At 33.7% G+C, this 16,207-nt stretch overlaps 2 protein-coding genes across 2 annotated transcripts; both read right to left on the minus strand.

Moving 5' to 3' along the window:
• Positions 1 to 727: 727 nt before the first annotated feature.
• On the minus strand, positions 728 to 8,524 carry MED22 (Mediator complex subunit 22). The gene is made up of 6 exons (XM_080146036.1): positions 8,094 to 8,524; positions 7,792 to 7,863; positions 7,301 to 7,345; positions 5,698 to 5,838; positions 4,943 to 5,059; positions 728 to 746 (listed from the first exon to the last, which is right to left on the minus strand). Exons 1-5 carry the CDS (start codon positions 8,166 to 8,168, stop codon positions 4,964 to 4,966), a joined length of 429 nt encoding a protein of 142 aa, XP_080002162.1. The 5' UTR covers positions 8,169 to 8,524; the 3' UTR covers positions 728 to 746; positions 4,943 to 4,963.
• A 4,830-nt stretch (positions 8,525 to 13,354) lies between these two features.
• On the minus strand, positions 13,355 to 16,089 carry LOC145304216 (uncharacterized). The gene is made up of 3 exons (XM_080146040.1): positions 15,604 to 16,089; positions 15,021 to 15,224; positions 13,355 to 14,044 (listed from the first exon to the last, which is right to left on the minus strand). The coding sequence occupies exons 1-3, from the start codon at positions 15,622 to 15,624 to the stop codon at positions 13,355 to 13,357; spliced, it is 915 nt and encodes a 304-aa protein (XP_080002166.1). The 5' UTR covers positions 15,625 to 16,089.
• Positions 16,090 to 16,207: the final 118 nt, after the last annotated feature.

Here is a 16,207-nt window from a genome sequence, read left to right on the forward strand (position 1 = left end):
TCATTTTGGTGTATAAAATGTATAGATTGGATGTAAGATTGATGAAAAAATTAATTTTTAAAATTGTGAAAAAATGGGTGTTTTTTACATTTTTGTTACCTACCTTCATAGATAGCTAGATATCTAGACATCCAGGGACTCTGAAACTTTTTTTTGGCCATCCAGCATCCTTGAATGACCCAACGGACCAAAATATAGAGTATTAACAAAATCGGAGAGGTAGTGCAGAAAAGTGGTACATTTGGCAAATAATGCACCACTGTATCAATTTATCGGCGATTGTCTTATCCTTTTAAATCCCTGATACTCCGCTCCTAGCATCTAAAGCCTATGAATTTGAGGAGTGAGAGAAAACAGAAGAATAGCCTAAAACCCTTTCAGGACTAAAAATATATATATAAAAAATGCCTAAAGCCAACCTGTGAACTGCCTGTAGCTTCCCTAAACTCAATGGAAAACTCCATTTGTTTCTAGCGTCATCCTACGGGAAACTGCTAGCGCCGCCCTGCGGGAATATTTAAAAATTTTCGTATCCTTTTCGCGATTTCTCTTGATAGGTTAGTGGTAACCTCCTCCAATATAGTTATAAACCTTCCCAGGACCTATGAGAAGCTACCCTGTAAAGGAGAAACATATCGGTTCAGCGGTTAGCAAGATCCTTCGATAAAAACAAACAGACAGACATCATGTCACTTTCTTAAAAGGATCAACCGAAATGATATATTTACAATATTTATTAAGGTACATTTACACACTTTTCCTCAACAGTTTAGCGGATTTAAAACCAACACGCAACAAGCGGTCAATGGATCCTATAAATAGACATATTTGCTGAATCAAAACTGGTTTTACCTAAATTGTATCTGTTCCTTCTTGAGGATTATAGAATTTAAAAGATTTTAACAAAAAATGTGCGATGATTTGACTTTAAAATAGCATTTAATTCTAATGTTCATGGTTATTAATATAAGTTTGTCATATTTGTTGAGGTTTTAAAACAATATTTCTATAGACAATTCAACACTGCATATTTCGGATTTATAACAATGGTTATTTTATGCATTATGAGTGATATAAAAAGTCATATCAAAAGTACTTTTTAATTATTAATTCTAATTGTTTAGATCCTTTGCCGTTTATTACACAAAAGTAAATATTTTTGTTCTAAACCATTTTGAATTTTATATGGATAAAATAATTGATATAATGAACAAGGATGACAACATCCATAAAAGCGAAGCAATGAAACGGTAGGACAAACGGACATAAACACTTGTATAGTGTCAGAACTCAATAATCAGAATATAAAAGTACAAGAGTCGAAGCAAAATTGTAAGTAAATCTGCTTGGTTCAGGATAATGTTTATGGACATACTTACATTTTTAGGACTTGATTATAGAGTTGCATCGCTTATAATATTGTACTTTGTTGTCCCAGGAATCTATATACCAAAAATCAGATCAAACGGAGAATTAGATCACATAAAAATTTGTTGTTAAAAAAGGTTGTTAAGTTATCAACATGTTTTAAATGAACGTACGGACATTCTGGTAATGATTATAGAGTTGATACGCTTTATAATCGTACCAAACTACTACAGGAATGACCTTGCAAAGTTTGAAATCGATAGGCACAATCGCTATTTTTTTATATTGAGCTAGTATATCTTAATTAAACACCAAATTATTGTCTTGTGTATTTAAGATTATTTAGCAATTGAAAACAATTATTATTTAATTTTGTATCTTATTTAAGACATGGCAAAACCTTTTTCAAAATGTGATCATAATCTAAATAGGTTAAAGATTTTGGTCCTTGTTGATCTATAATTATATTTTTTTTAAAACAAGACTCTTTCAAGATAAAGAATAAAGTATAGAAGCATATACATACAACAAGTATCTTTAATAAGGCAGGATTTTACGTTAACAAACTAATAAAGGTTTTCTATATTTATTGTTCGTCTGTCTGTCCATAAAGGATAGATCTTATCATTAATTTAGGCATTTTATAATTGTCCTATTGATTTTATACTTGGCATGGTTGGTTATTTCTGTAGTAATAGTAAGGTACGATTTAGAAAGCATAGGAATTCTACAATCGTTGTCTATTTACAAAAAGTTGATTTGAAACATTTTTTATATTCCTACTACAAAAAGGTAGAATGTTATAAACAAAGCATATCAAAAATGTAGGAATGTTCTTAAACAGTATCCTATATTTTGCAACAAATTTACTTACATTTTTTTAGACTTATACATATTTGTATATTTGCTTATTCAGTTATGACACTCTACAATTGTTAATGTTTTTTTTGTCCTACCCTTTCATAGATTCACTTTTATGGAAATTGTCATTCTTGTTATTTAATGTATAATCAACTATTAAGTTGTTAACTAATTTGACTAGGTATACTTATTAATAACAGTCCTTTGATATAATCAATTAAATGCCTAATTTCTTCAACAATCTATTGTTTATGTGGTTGATAACTTAATACTATCGTGTCTTTTTTACATACAAAATTCGAGTGTCAATGCTAATTGTTTCTATATAAACAAGGATGACAACATCTATAAAAACGAAGCTATGAAACCGTAGGACAAACTGGCATTATCATTGTGCAGTTTTAGAAGTGCATAATTAGAATATAAAGTTATAAAAGTCGGAACAAATGTGTAAGTAAATTTGTTTAATTGTTTGTAATTAAAAAAAACTGTTTAAATACAGGATAATGTTAAAGGACATAATTACATTTTAGGACTTGATTATAAAGATGCTTTGCTTTAAACATTGAACTTTGTTGTCCTAGGAATCAGTATTCCAAAAATCAGATCAATTAGATAATTTTTACACATAAAAATTTGATGAAAAAAGTTAAAATCAACATATTAAAAATGGGCGTATGGACATTCTGGTAATGATTATAGAATTGATACGCTTTCTAAACCGTATCTAATTAGTACAGGAATAACCTTGCAAAGTTTGAAATCGATAGGAAAATTCTAACATGTCCAAGTTAATGAAAAGTTCCACCTAAAAAGCTAACTGTTACTGACGGACGGACAGACTAACCGACCCCAATTGTAGAAAAGCTTCAATTTAAAAAAAGTATATGTTGTAAATCAATTGTGCCAGTATTTTTAGTTAAATGATATGTTTATTTTTTATTACTGTTTTTACGTTTAAAATTTCAGGGTAATATGAAGAAAAACAAGCATTAATTAAAGTCAGAAGTTACCCCGTCGACAATTTTATAAGTTATAATTAATCTACAAAAAAAGGTTTTTAAAACAACTACTGCTTTCATGTCACAGTTATGGAATCTCGACGACAAAGAATTTTTTATCCAATCTTGACAAGTGAGGTATTTTTGGAAAGAGGAATATATATAGAAAACGCCTATGAAAATTAGAAAATCCGCAGAAATCATATTTGCAAGTTATTTGCAAAAATCTGCAATGCTAATTTGCAAAATTAATTTCATGCCTTAAATGACTTATTTAGAAAAAATCTTTTTATGAAATGTATTTATTTATAAGTTTAGAACATACTTAGGGCAAAAAATATTTCTTTAGTGTTACTTTTTTCACCTTATATATGAAAAAAGCAGTTTCTCACATTTTATGATAAAAAAAGGTATAGGAACTAAAAATATGATTTTTCTTGATGTAAACACAATAATTGGCATAAAATATATCATCCTAAATGTAAAAATCAGATATAGAATCCTTTTTAGAGCTAATATAGTGCAAAAAGTAACCAAGACATTTTTGCAAAGTATGAAAATCTGAAGAAAATAGTTCTTTTTGCTTTTGATATACATATCAGATAAATGTATATAAAATTAGTGATTAAAAACTATAAAACATGTTATAAGTTTTTTCAACACTGTCATTGATTAAATTGCATTTTTAGGTTTAAGAATTACCGAAGTAGTGCATAAAAACTCTTTTTATGATTTAATTAAACAAAATAAATGCCAAAAAACCAACTACAAAATGGTCTACTGCATTATAAAAAACGCCTAATTGTTGATTTGAATTTATTTTGTTTAATAACTTAATAAAAAGAGTTTTTATGTGCTACTTTGGTAATAAGTAAACTTAAAAGTGCATTTTAATCAATGATAGGGTTGAAAAAGTTATAACTTGTTTTATAGTTTTTGATCACTAATTTTATATACATTTATCTGATATGTATATAAAAATCAAAAAGAACTATTTTCTTCTGATTTTCATACTTTGCAAAAATGTCTTGGTTACTTTTTGCACTATTTTTGCTCTAAAAAGGATTCTATATATGATTTTTACATTTAGGATGATAGATTTTATGCCAATTATTGTGTTTACATCAAGAAAAAAACATATTTTTTGTTCCTATACCTTTTTTATCATAAAATGTGAGAAACTGCTTTTTTCATATATAAGGTGAAAAAAGTAACACTAAAGAAATTTTTTTGGCCTTAAGTATGTTCTAAACTTATAGATAAACACATTTCATGAAAGATTTCTTTTTAAATAAGTCATTTAAGGCATGAAATTAATTTTGCAAATTAGCATTGCAGATTTTTGCAAATAACTTGCAAATATGATTTCTGCGGATTTTCTAATTTTCATAGGCGTTTTCTATATATATTCCTCTTTCCAAAAATACCTCACTTGTCAAGATTGGATAAAAAAATCTTTGTCGTCGAGATTCCATAACTGTGATGTGTTAAGGGTAATATACAGCATATATATTTTACATCAAAGGCCATTTTAAAGTCAAATCATCACACATTTTTTGGTAAAATCTTTGAAATTCTATAATCGCGAAGAAGGAACAGATACAATTTAGGTAAAACCAAATTTGATTCAGCAAATGTGTCTATTTATAGGATCCATTGGCCGCTAGTTGCGTGTCGGTTTTAAATCCGCTAAACTGTTGAGGAAAAGCGTGTTTAGTATAACAAGAACAATATTATTTGTATGAGGAGGAGTAATATTCTTCCTCGAGTTCGTACAAGTCTGTGGCCATTTCATCTCTCATATCTGTCAACTTGCGGTCACAGGATGCCTAAAAATAATAATCCTATTATATAAAGTAGTAAGCTTTTTTTTTGTCTGTAGCGAAGAATCTCGACGAACCGTTATCGTTATCCTTTACAATGAAGCTTCTTATATGTTCAGGGAAGGTTTTTAATAATTTCGAGGGGAGAGGGGGTGTCTTCACTCTCCAAATAAAAAATAAACTGAAAATTCGGAGGGAGGTTGGTCATTTTTCCCCCTCTCACCTCAAGTGCCCCAAGAGGCTTCTAGGAGCGTAGCCACAAAGAGGGGGGGGGGTGGGGGGCGTAAAGACATCTAAACTTAAACAGTGAGCAAAATGGTTAAAATATTGAGCTAGATTCTTGAAACTTGGTACTTAAGCCTAGTTCTATACCTAGGTAATGCATCTAAATGAAAAAAAATAAAACTTTGTCTTTAGGTCAGGTAAGAAAACCCTGCAGAAATGGAATGTTAAGGCCTATTTTGGTTTAAGTTTTTTCCTTGAATATAGTATTTCTAATATTTTATTCATAACGACATTATTATTATTAGATATCATTACGCTCCCCCCCCCCCCCCCACCCTTAATTAAAAGTTACTTTGCAAGAATGAATCCTTGATTAAAGTTCCTATAAATGTTTAAATCAAAGGGTAATATGACTTTACCTGAGTGTCTTTGAAAAGATTTGAATTTTCAGCAATAGCCTCGTTAACAGATGGGAAATCATTGAGGATAAGATACTGTTTGAGATCTGAGACTAGCTTCATCAAAGACTCTCCTGCTCGCACCATGTTTGAGGCTCGAACCTTAACAAAATGGACAGTATGATTATAAAAATTTGAAATTATTTTGTTTTGAAAAACTCCAGGAGACAAAATTACCCTTTTGAAAAATTGCATAACCAACCATTCTTTTTAAAAGCGAAGCTTTTCTATAATTAGGATCGGTCCGTCCGTCTGTACGTCCGAACGTCCGTCCGTAACGGATACCTTTTTTCGTTAATTTAGGCATGTTAGAATTGTCCTATCGATTTCAAACTTAGCGTGTTAATTCCATTAGTAGTTAGGTAGGATTTAGAAAGCGTAGCAACTCTATAATCATTACCAGAATGTCCGCACGTCGATTTTAAACATGTCGATATTTTTATTTCTTTAAACAACAAATTTTTATGTGATCTAATCATCTGATTGATCTGATTTTTGGTATTTTGATTCCTGGGACCACAAAGTATAATGTTTTAAGCGAAGCAACTCTATAATCAAGTCCTAAAAATGTAAGTATGTTTATAAACATTATCCTGCATCAAGCAGTTTTTCAACAAATTTACTTACAATTTTGCTTCGACTCTTATACATTCTGATTATTCAGTTTTGACACTATTAAAGTGTTAATGTCCGTTTGTCCTACCGTTTCAGTGCTTCGCTTTTATGAATGTTGTCATCCTTGTTTAATAAAGGTTTCGTGTTTTTAAAACCCAGGCGTGTAAAGAGATTTGCCAAGGGGGTGTAGAACTTTAAGTATAAGTATGACCTTTATAATTTCAATAATTAGGGCCGGGGTGTTGAAATACTTAATTATATTCTACAAAAACACTTAAAGATTCACTACACCCAAACTTCATGCAAATACCTATCCTTTTGACCCCAAGGTAAAATATGTTATTGTTGTGCAAATATGTGTAAGAATGACTGCGCCATTAAGAATCACCAGTTTAAACACAGATGACAACATTCATAAAAGCAAAGTTCTGAAACAATAGGACAAACGGACACCACTTTTAGAGTTTCAGAACTGAATACCTGAGCAAATATTCATTATAGGTAAACAAAAACAAAATTGTAAATATATTTGTTGCAAAACTGCTTAATTAGAGGACATTGTTTAAGAACTTAGGAATCTACCTACATTTTTAGGACTTTTGTCAAAAAGGTTATAAATCGACATGTTTTAAATGGACGTATGGATGGACATTCTGTTAACGATTATAAAGTTGCTACGCTTTCTAAATCATACATGTTATAGGAATCATAATGCAAAGTTTTAAATCGATAGGAAAATTCTGACATGTCTAAATTAACGAAAAGAGCTAACCGTTACAGACGTAACCTAATAATAGGAAAGCTTCACTTTTGAAAAGCCCTTCCAGGAATATTTGTAAAGATTAGAACTTTAGCTTTCTAGAAACAGGCAAATCTAATCTAATTCTTGAATGTTTCTGTACTGGTTATAACACAATTGTTCTTGTTTATTAACTTATTTTCTGTGTACCTGCATTTCTAGAGCATAATCTTCGGCTGTTGTTGCAGTTACTACCTAAACATTTATTTTTATCATCATGAGCAATTAAAATAAAAGATTAGGATAGATTTAGGGATAGACTATGGGGGACTTGATTTGATTTTTGGATATTTCTACAAAACCTCCCTGTTAATCAAAATGTAATATGCATTGAGTGAACCCTGGATAAGAAAAAATTCAACATGAATTTTATATTTAGAAAGTGTAACCCCTCCAAATTTTTTTAATGTTCACGCAAAACTACAAAAGGGGTTCGATAAAAGGCTGCCTAAAACCAGTATTGTGCTGGATAGAATATAATTTTTGTTGTTGATATCAATTTGTAGTTAAGGCAACCTTTAACAATGGCAAATTACATTGGTTTTCAAATTCCCCATGATGTTTCGTGACCACAAAGCATACAAACAGGCGTACAGAGCAAGTTTTAGAGAAACTTAAACATTAGTAAATGGACTTTGAACCTGTGTTTCATCCTCTATCCTACAAAGTTTGACAATTTCTGAGAGATTATCTGACATTGAACGAACATCATCCTGAAACATGAGATTATACATAAGATCTTAATAACAATTTCTAATTTGTTGGCTTAAAAACTTTGGGGACATTAGTGAGTTTTGATTGGTTGGTTTATCAAAATGAGTGTTCAAACGTTTCAACCACTAATTCTAACCTACAGAAGTGGTAATTTTGTGTATCATCATTTGGGATGTACATCAATTTATCGGCCATTGTCTTATCCCTTCAGATCCCTGGATAGAACTACCTTTAATCTTTTCCTGTACTGTTTAAGCAGGGCATCTTTACTCAAACCAACATCCCTCTTGGCTGCTGCCGACATTATAAAGTCTGAAAAAATATAAAATGAAACAAATTATCACATGGAATTTAGATCTAGAAAATCAATCTAATTAAGCACTTTCAATCAAATAGAATATCAACATAAATATTATGTAGTAGGTATGCAGGGGTGTTTATTCTGCAGAAGATTCATTTTATTTTTCCCCCAAATATTTTTTTCTCTCCAAGGAGTGTTATAATTGGAAAAATGTTTTCAATACCTACTCATTATTTTATTAATTTTTTTAACCCCTCCCAACATATTTTTTCTAGTTTTTCCCAAATATATAAATAAAAATGTTTTCAGTAGGTACCTATTCTTTATTTTTTCCTCCCTCTCACATATCCCCCCCCCCCCCCCACCCTTTAGCGGGGGATCCCATGCAGAATAAACACCCATGAAGGTATGTGAAAATATTCTTGATTTTTGGCCAAAATAATGGAAAAGTGGTAAATCAAATACCTAATAAGGGGGGGGGGGCCGGGGGGGGGTTTAATGCAACCATCTCGTAATCAATGTATAAATGGCACTTACAATTCGAATTTCGATCTCAAATTTTGCATGAGTAATCCTTGATAGGTCTATTTTCCCAAAATCGAACAAAAAGTTGGAAAAGTAACGGCTGGCAGCTGGCGGCTCAGCCGTTTAGCCGTTTTTTGCCTATTTTCAGGGCAAATTCATCATTAATTACGTAGGAATCAACTTTTAAAAACAGATTTTTGGTTTAATTCATGTTAAATGATAGCAATAACCATTTTTTAAATTTCTAGTACCAGCTGCTAAACGGCTAGAACCGGCTGAAAATGGCTGGGAGCTGCCAAGAGTATGAAGAGTTGATAGGGCATGTGACATGTCTAGGGGTAGGTTTTTATTGTTGCTAAGCTCAAAAATGCTACCAAAAATAGTGGCAGCCCATCCATATGGCAGCTGGGTAACAGCTGCAGCTCAGCTGGTAGCGGCCAAGAGTAGAATGAGTAGATAGGGCTTGTAACGTGTCTAATGGTAGGTTTTTATGGGTGCTGAGCTCAAAAATACTACCAAAAATAGTGGCAGCTCAATCATATGGCAGCTGGGTAACGGCCGCTGCTGAGCTGGGAGCTGCCAAGAGTTGAATGTGTAGATAGGGCTTGTGACGTGTCTAGGGGTAGGTTTTTAGGGGTGCTAAGCTCAAAAATACTACCAAAAATAGTGGCCACCCATCCATATGGCAGCTGGGTAACAGCTGCAGCTCACCTTGGAGCGACCAAGAGTAGAATGAGTACATAGGGCTTGTGACATGTCTAGGGGTAGGTTTTTAGGGGTGCTAAACTCAAAAATGCTACCAAAAGTAGTGGCAGCCCATCCATATGGCAGCTGGGTAACAGCTGCAGCTCAGCTGGGAGCTGACAAGATTAGAATGAGTAGATATGGCTTGTGATGTGTCAAGGGGTAGGTTTTTATGGGTGCTGAGCTCAATACTACTACCAAAAATAGTGGCCGCCCATCCATATGGCAGCTGGGTAACGGCCGCAGCTCACCTTGGAGCGGCCAACAGTAGAATAAGTAGATAGGACTTGTGACGTGTCTAGGGGTAGGTTTTCGGAGTGCTGAGCTCAAAAATACTACCAAAAATAGTGGCCGCCCATCCACATGGCAGCTGGGTAACAGCTACAGCTCAGCTAGGAGGGGCCAATAGTAGAATGAGTAGATTGGGCTTGTGACGTGTCTAGGGGTAGGCTTTTAAGGTTGCTTAGCTCAAAAATACTAGGTACCAAAAACAGTGGCCGCCCATCCATATGGCAGCTGGGTAACAGCTGCAGCTCAGCTGGGAGCGGCCAAAAGTAGATGAGTAGATAGGGCTTCTGATGTGTCTAGGGGTAGGTTTTATTGGACGCTGAGCACAAAAATTAGTGCCGTCCCTTCTATATGGCAGCTGGGTAATGGCCACAGCTCAGCTGTTTTTTGAGGCTTAAATTGATTATTTCAGTGGAATTAAACTTCTCCCTAATAACATTTTACCTTTTTTTCATGGATATATTACTAATAACTCTTTTTAATTACTAGATTTCACTGTTTCAAGAGCTGAGAACTATCAAAAAACGGCTGAGAAAAGCTAACAATAGCCAAAAGTACATAGCATGTGACGTGTCTAGGGGTAGGTTTTTATGGGTGTTGAGCTCTAAAATACTACCAATAAAAGTTCGGGCCTGTCTATATGGCAGCTGGGTAACAGCTACAGCTGAGCAGCAGCCCTTACCATGCTGCCATTTGGATGGGCTTTTCTATTTTTGGGAGTATTGATGAGCTTGTCACCTATAAAAACTTACACCTTTTTGACACATCACAAGCTATGTTTTTACTTGTTTACTTTTATCTCTTGGTAACTGTTCTCAGCCAATTTCAGCCGTTTTACAACTAAATCAATACATTGATAAGGTGTTGTTATTAATAATATAAAATTACAATAGTGTATTTATACTGAAATATTCAATATTTGGTTATCAATAGTCCCAATAATCAATGAGTCTTAAATAACGGCTTACTGCTAAGCTTAGCTGTTACCCAGCTGCAATATGGATGGGCGGCCACTTTTTTTAGTAGTATTTTTGAGCTCAGCACCCATGAAAACCTACCCCTAAACACGTTACAAGCCCTATGAACTCATTCTACTCTTGGCCGCTCCCAGCTGAGCTGTAGCTTTTACCCAGCTGCCATGTGAATGGGCCGCCACTATTTTTGATAGCATTTTTGAGCTCAGCACCCATAAAAACCTACCCCTAGACATGTCACAAGCCCTATCTACCCATTCTACTCTTGGCCGCTACCAGCTGAGCTGCAGCTGTTACCCAGCTGCCATATTGATAGGCGGCCACTATTTTTGGTAGTATTTTTGAGCTCAGCACCCAATAAAACCTATCCGTAGACACCTCACAGGCGCTATGTACTCATTCTACTCTTGGCTGCTCCCAGCTGAGCAGCGGCCGTTACCCAGCTGCCATATGGATGAGCTGCCACTATTTTTAATAGTATTTATGAGCTCAGCACCCCTAAAAACCTACCCCTAGACACGTCAAAAGCCCTATCTACTCATTCTACTCTTGGCTGCTCCCAGCTGAGCAGCGGCCGTTACCCAGCTGCCATATGGATGAGCTGCCACTATTTTTGATAGCATTTTTTAGCTCAGCACCCATAAAAACCTACCCCTAGACATGTCACAAGCCCTATCTACCCATTCTACTCTTGGCCGCTACCAGCTGAGCTGCAGCTGTTACCCAGCTGCCATATTGATGGGCTGCCACTATTTTTGGTAGCATTTTTGAGCTCAGCAACCATAAAAACCTACCCCTAGACATGTCACAAGCCCTATCTACACATTCAACTCTTGGCAGCTCCCAGCTCAGCAGCGGCCGTTACCCAGCTGCCATATGATTGAGCTGCCACTATTTTTGGTAGTATTTTTGAGCTCAGCAACCATAAAAACCTACCCCTAGACATGTCACATGCCCTATCAACTATTCATACTCTTGGCAGCTCCCAGCCGTTTTCAGCCGGTTCTAGCCGTTTGGCAGCTGGTACAAGAAATTTTAAAAATGGTTATTGCTATCATTTAACATGAATTAAACCAAAAATATGTTTTAAAAAATTGATTCCTACGTAATTAATGATGAATTTGCCCTTAAATTAGGCCAAAAACGGCTAAACGGCTGAGCTGCCAGCTGCCAGCCGTTACTTTTTCAACTTTTTGTTCGATTTAGGGAAAATAGACCTACCAAGGATTACTCATGCAAAATTTGAGGTCGAAATTCGAATTCTAAGTGCCATTTATACATTGATTACGAGATGGTTGCATTAAACCCCCCCCCCCCCCCCTTTATAAAAATTGATGGCAATTATTCCTTTTGAAGTACAATTCTTTTAGTCAATTTTTGACAATTTAGCATTTCCGCTATTGCATCAAACAGACGTTTAAATGCTTCAGTATCTTGATATTCTTCAGCAAAGACTTTGACTTGATCAATCTTCTTAAATGCTTCCTCACCTCCGTGGTTTTCATTAGCAGTCAGAACAACATCAATCAACTTGATTGACTCACCATTAAAGAGTGTATTCTTAAGATAAAGATGTTCCAAAGAAGCATGCGAGCATTCGATAACATTTGCAGCAATATTCACTGATAAATCGTTTGCTTTAAATTCCTTTAACTTGCTCAGATCTTTGTTCAGTTCAATATCAGACTCATGTGAATGAGCAGTATTTTCCCACTTCAATTTCTGAAGAGAATTGGCTGAGGCAGAGATTAATAGTGCTACAAGCTTTGCAGGATTGTGACTAATATGTATGGCTTCCAAGTTTAGCTTTGTTTTTGCTAGATATTCAAGTTCTGTTTTCATTCTTTCATCTGGATCATAGAGTTTATCCAGGTGTAAACTTTTCAGGGTATCTTTGTTAGATTTTATTACTGACATTGCATTGGATAATCTTGCGTCCTTTGCTTCAAATTCTGTCAATCGTAATTGTATTAAGTCACAATCAAATGTCTCCTCTCCATACAGAGGTCCTAATTTGAAATATTGTAATGTATCACAGGATGTCTCTAACAAGTGTGAGACTATGTTCTCACTCGTATTCCGAACAGTTAATCTTTTTAACTGCTTCATATGCAGTGGTTCTAGATCATAATCATCATGAAACCAATATGATTTTTGAATGCTTAACTCGTGTAGAGTTTCTCTTGAAAAGGAAAGCAATGTTAAGAGAATGTGTGGCTTTATTGATGTTGTATGAAGAATTTTCAAATTAAGTTGAACTGAATTCTCAAGGACAAAGTTGTCATTGCCATGTTGTATATCTGTAGATTCATTTCGATGATAAAATAATTTTTGTAAAGTTCCCTGTGAACTTTTAATCAATTCAGCAACATTATCACCAGAAACATCCGTAGCAGTAAAGTTTTCTAGGGGCAAATTAATAGAATCAAGGTTTAGAGTTGGCTTTGGTTTAATATAGGACATTTCATCATTATTCCAATCAAGATTCTTGAGACTATTCTTGGAAGCTTTTAGAATTTTCTCAACAATATCAGCATCATCAATGACGGTGAATGATTTTAGTTTACTTAACTTTAGATTATCAAGTTCAGAAATTCGGTCATCATCCAACCCTATATGTCCTGTAAGTTCTAGCTCTTCCAATGATAACTTAGACATTTATAAAAGTGAAATGAGTATTCCTGTTTGTGGATAACTTATTTTTAGACACTTTAAAGAATTTAATTTCATCAGATCATCCTCTATCCAATTTGCTTTCTTAAAAACTTCATCACTCTGGTGTATATCTAGTTCTTCTATGATAGCATGGGATTGTCTGATTACTTGAGCTAATGTGCTGAAATCTACTCCATCAGATCTAAACTTAGTAAGTTTCAAATTTTGTGGAATTTCAGGATTGCAACCAGATAGTTCCAAAGCATTAAGAGAGTCCGCATGTTTGAGAAGGAACATTGAAATTTCACTATTAGAACAATTATCTAATTGTGTGAAGGAGAACCTTTTGAGATTAGGCAACTTCTCAATTGAACTAAGGCATATAACTTGCTCAGTGGGAATTGCTATGGAAAAATCAACAACATTTAGACTCCATTCCTGTAAAATGCTGTCAACAAAAGACAAGTATATAGTAATGGTTGGGAACATGCATTCAAAATCAGAATGTAATTCTATTTTATTGAAATAGTTTGAATTCTTATGTCTTGCATTACACTTAGCTAGTGATTCTTGAAGGTCTTTCATATCTTTATATCTTTCAATGCCGTTATGTTCCTCATACATCATACCAAAAAAAACAACATTCCATTTGCGAATATTAGCATCCAATGTCAAAATTCTCTTCTCCATATCCTGACATCATGAATAAATAAGTATAAATTTTGAAAAGAAATGCACAAGGCCGTTGAAGCCTGCATAGAAAAAGAACAAGGATTACAACATCCATAAGAGCAAAGCAAACAAAAGTTTTAAAGAGCATTTGTTAATATAAATAGATATACCTATTAGAAAAAAAAAACTTTCTCCCATATTTTGATATCCACCCCAGGATGTATATTTTGCAAATGATTCATTTTTTCCCTCTGCTGCAAATTTTTTTTATTTTTTCCCCTCTTAGTTTTTTTCCAGCAAGGAAGATAAAAAAAATATTTTCAGGACTCTTTATTTCATTCATATTATCCCCCCTCCCAAATATTCTTTTTTTTCACCAAGGAGGGGAAAAAAATAGAAAGAAAATGTTTTCAGTTCTCTTAATTTTTACATTTTTTCCCCTAACCACATATTTTCTACCCCCCCCCCCCCTTTAGCAGGGTCAACCATGCAGAATATGCACCACTGTTTCCATCAGAGTAAATTATTTACTGAATGCTTAAAACAATGTGAAATATTATTTTGATTCTATTATCCACAAATTTTTTTAAATCAGACCAAAAACAGCAAAGATAGGAAGAAATATGTAAAAATCAGAAAAACTCCCTATCCTTTCATTTTTGAACACAAAAATCCCTCAAAACAATGGAAAATTTAATTTTGATACTGTCATTCATAATAATTTTTAAAATCCGACCAGAAACACCAAATATATTGGGAAAAGGTGAAAAATAGCCAAAAAGTAGTCCAACGGCCATGGATGTTTTATAGTTGATCAATGATTATGCTCCTTGATATTGGGAATTTTGGGCAAAAAAGTTTTAGCCGTGAATTTGAGCGAGCTTCTTTGCTACACACAAACAAACATCCTGCTACTTTAATGCAAGGATTATACCCCCATTCACCCACCCAAGGATTTAGTTTTATAAAGCCCATTAACTGATCTATTTATCCATGCCTTGCAAACTAGTCTTAAACTTTTCTTATCTTTAGGATCTAGAAAGCCAAGAACAATCTTGAGCTCATCATCTGGAAGTCTCATGATTTTAAATATGTCTCTGTCCGAAGTATCTTCATGCTTGGATCTCTTATCAGAAGATATTTCTGCAGTATCACAATTTCTTTTCTTACCAACAAATGATGATTCCATTTTGTCAGGTACCTAGAAATTATTTAGAATACTAATTTGAGACATGTAAAAAAGTTTTAAAATATATTTTATGTAGGTATGAATAGCATAAAACCATCCACGGATCAATGTGAAGCTTCCCTAAAATGGAGAACCCAACAGGATCAGTAGTTGTCGAAATCTTTAGCTAGAGACAAAAACCCTAACTATTTTATAAAATATGATAATAGGGACAATTGGAAAATCTGATATGGCCCACTAATGTACAAAAAGCGCTTCCATGGTTCAAGAAAAAGCGCACACAAGATTCTATTATTCCGCATGTTTTCGTAAACTGCGTCTCCCCTGTAGATATAAGACAACTTAAATAAAAAAATCAAGAAATCAAACATAAAACATGAAACTTTGTTACCTCTTTAGTTAACTCATCCATTTTAATAAATGAATTGATGGATCATTTTATCTGGAAAAAAAAATACAATTGCTTTAAGTTTATAAAACTTGTATAAATAGTACCTAGGTATTACTTACACAAGGAAATGCTTTAAATTAAAAAAAATATTGACATAACATTAGTTTTGCATTAAGAAAAAGGAGAAAAGATCTTTAAAAAATTTAAATGTACTTACGTCTTACTTATGATAATAACATTTAACAAAGATACATAGGTACTTAATACAAAAATCCAGTAATAATACATATCATGAACATTGAACACAATTGTGTCAGAGATTGGTCAATTGAAGACAGGGGTGTATATTCTGCAAAAGATTTATTTTTTTCCCCTGCTACAAAAATTTTTATTTTTCTTCCCCCCCTAGTTTTTTCTCACCAAGTAGGGGGAAAATGGAAAAATATTTAAAGAACTCTATATTTTATTTATTTTATCCCTCCTACCACACATTTTAAAACTTTTTTTCACCAAGGAGGGGGGGGGGGGGGGGGGGGGAAATGGATAAATGTTTTCAGTTTTCTTAATTTTTACATTTTTTTCCCTCCAACCACTTATTTTTTAT

The sequence above is a fragment of the Acartia tonsa genome, chromosome 13, assembly GCF_053477335.1.
Source record: "Acartia tonsa isolate MP-2025a chromosome 13, ASM5347733v1, whole genome shotgun sequence".
Lineage (NCBI taxonomy): Eukaryota > Metazoa > Arthropoda > Copepoda > Calanoida > Acartiidae > Acartia > Acartia tonsa.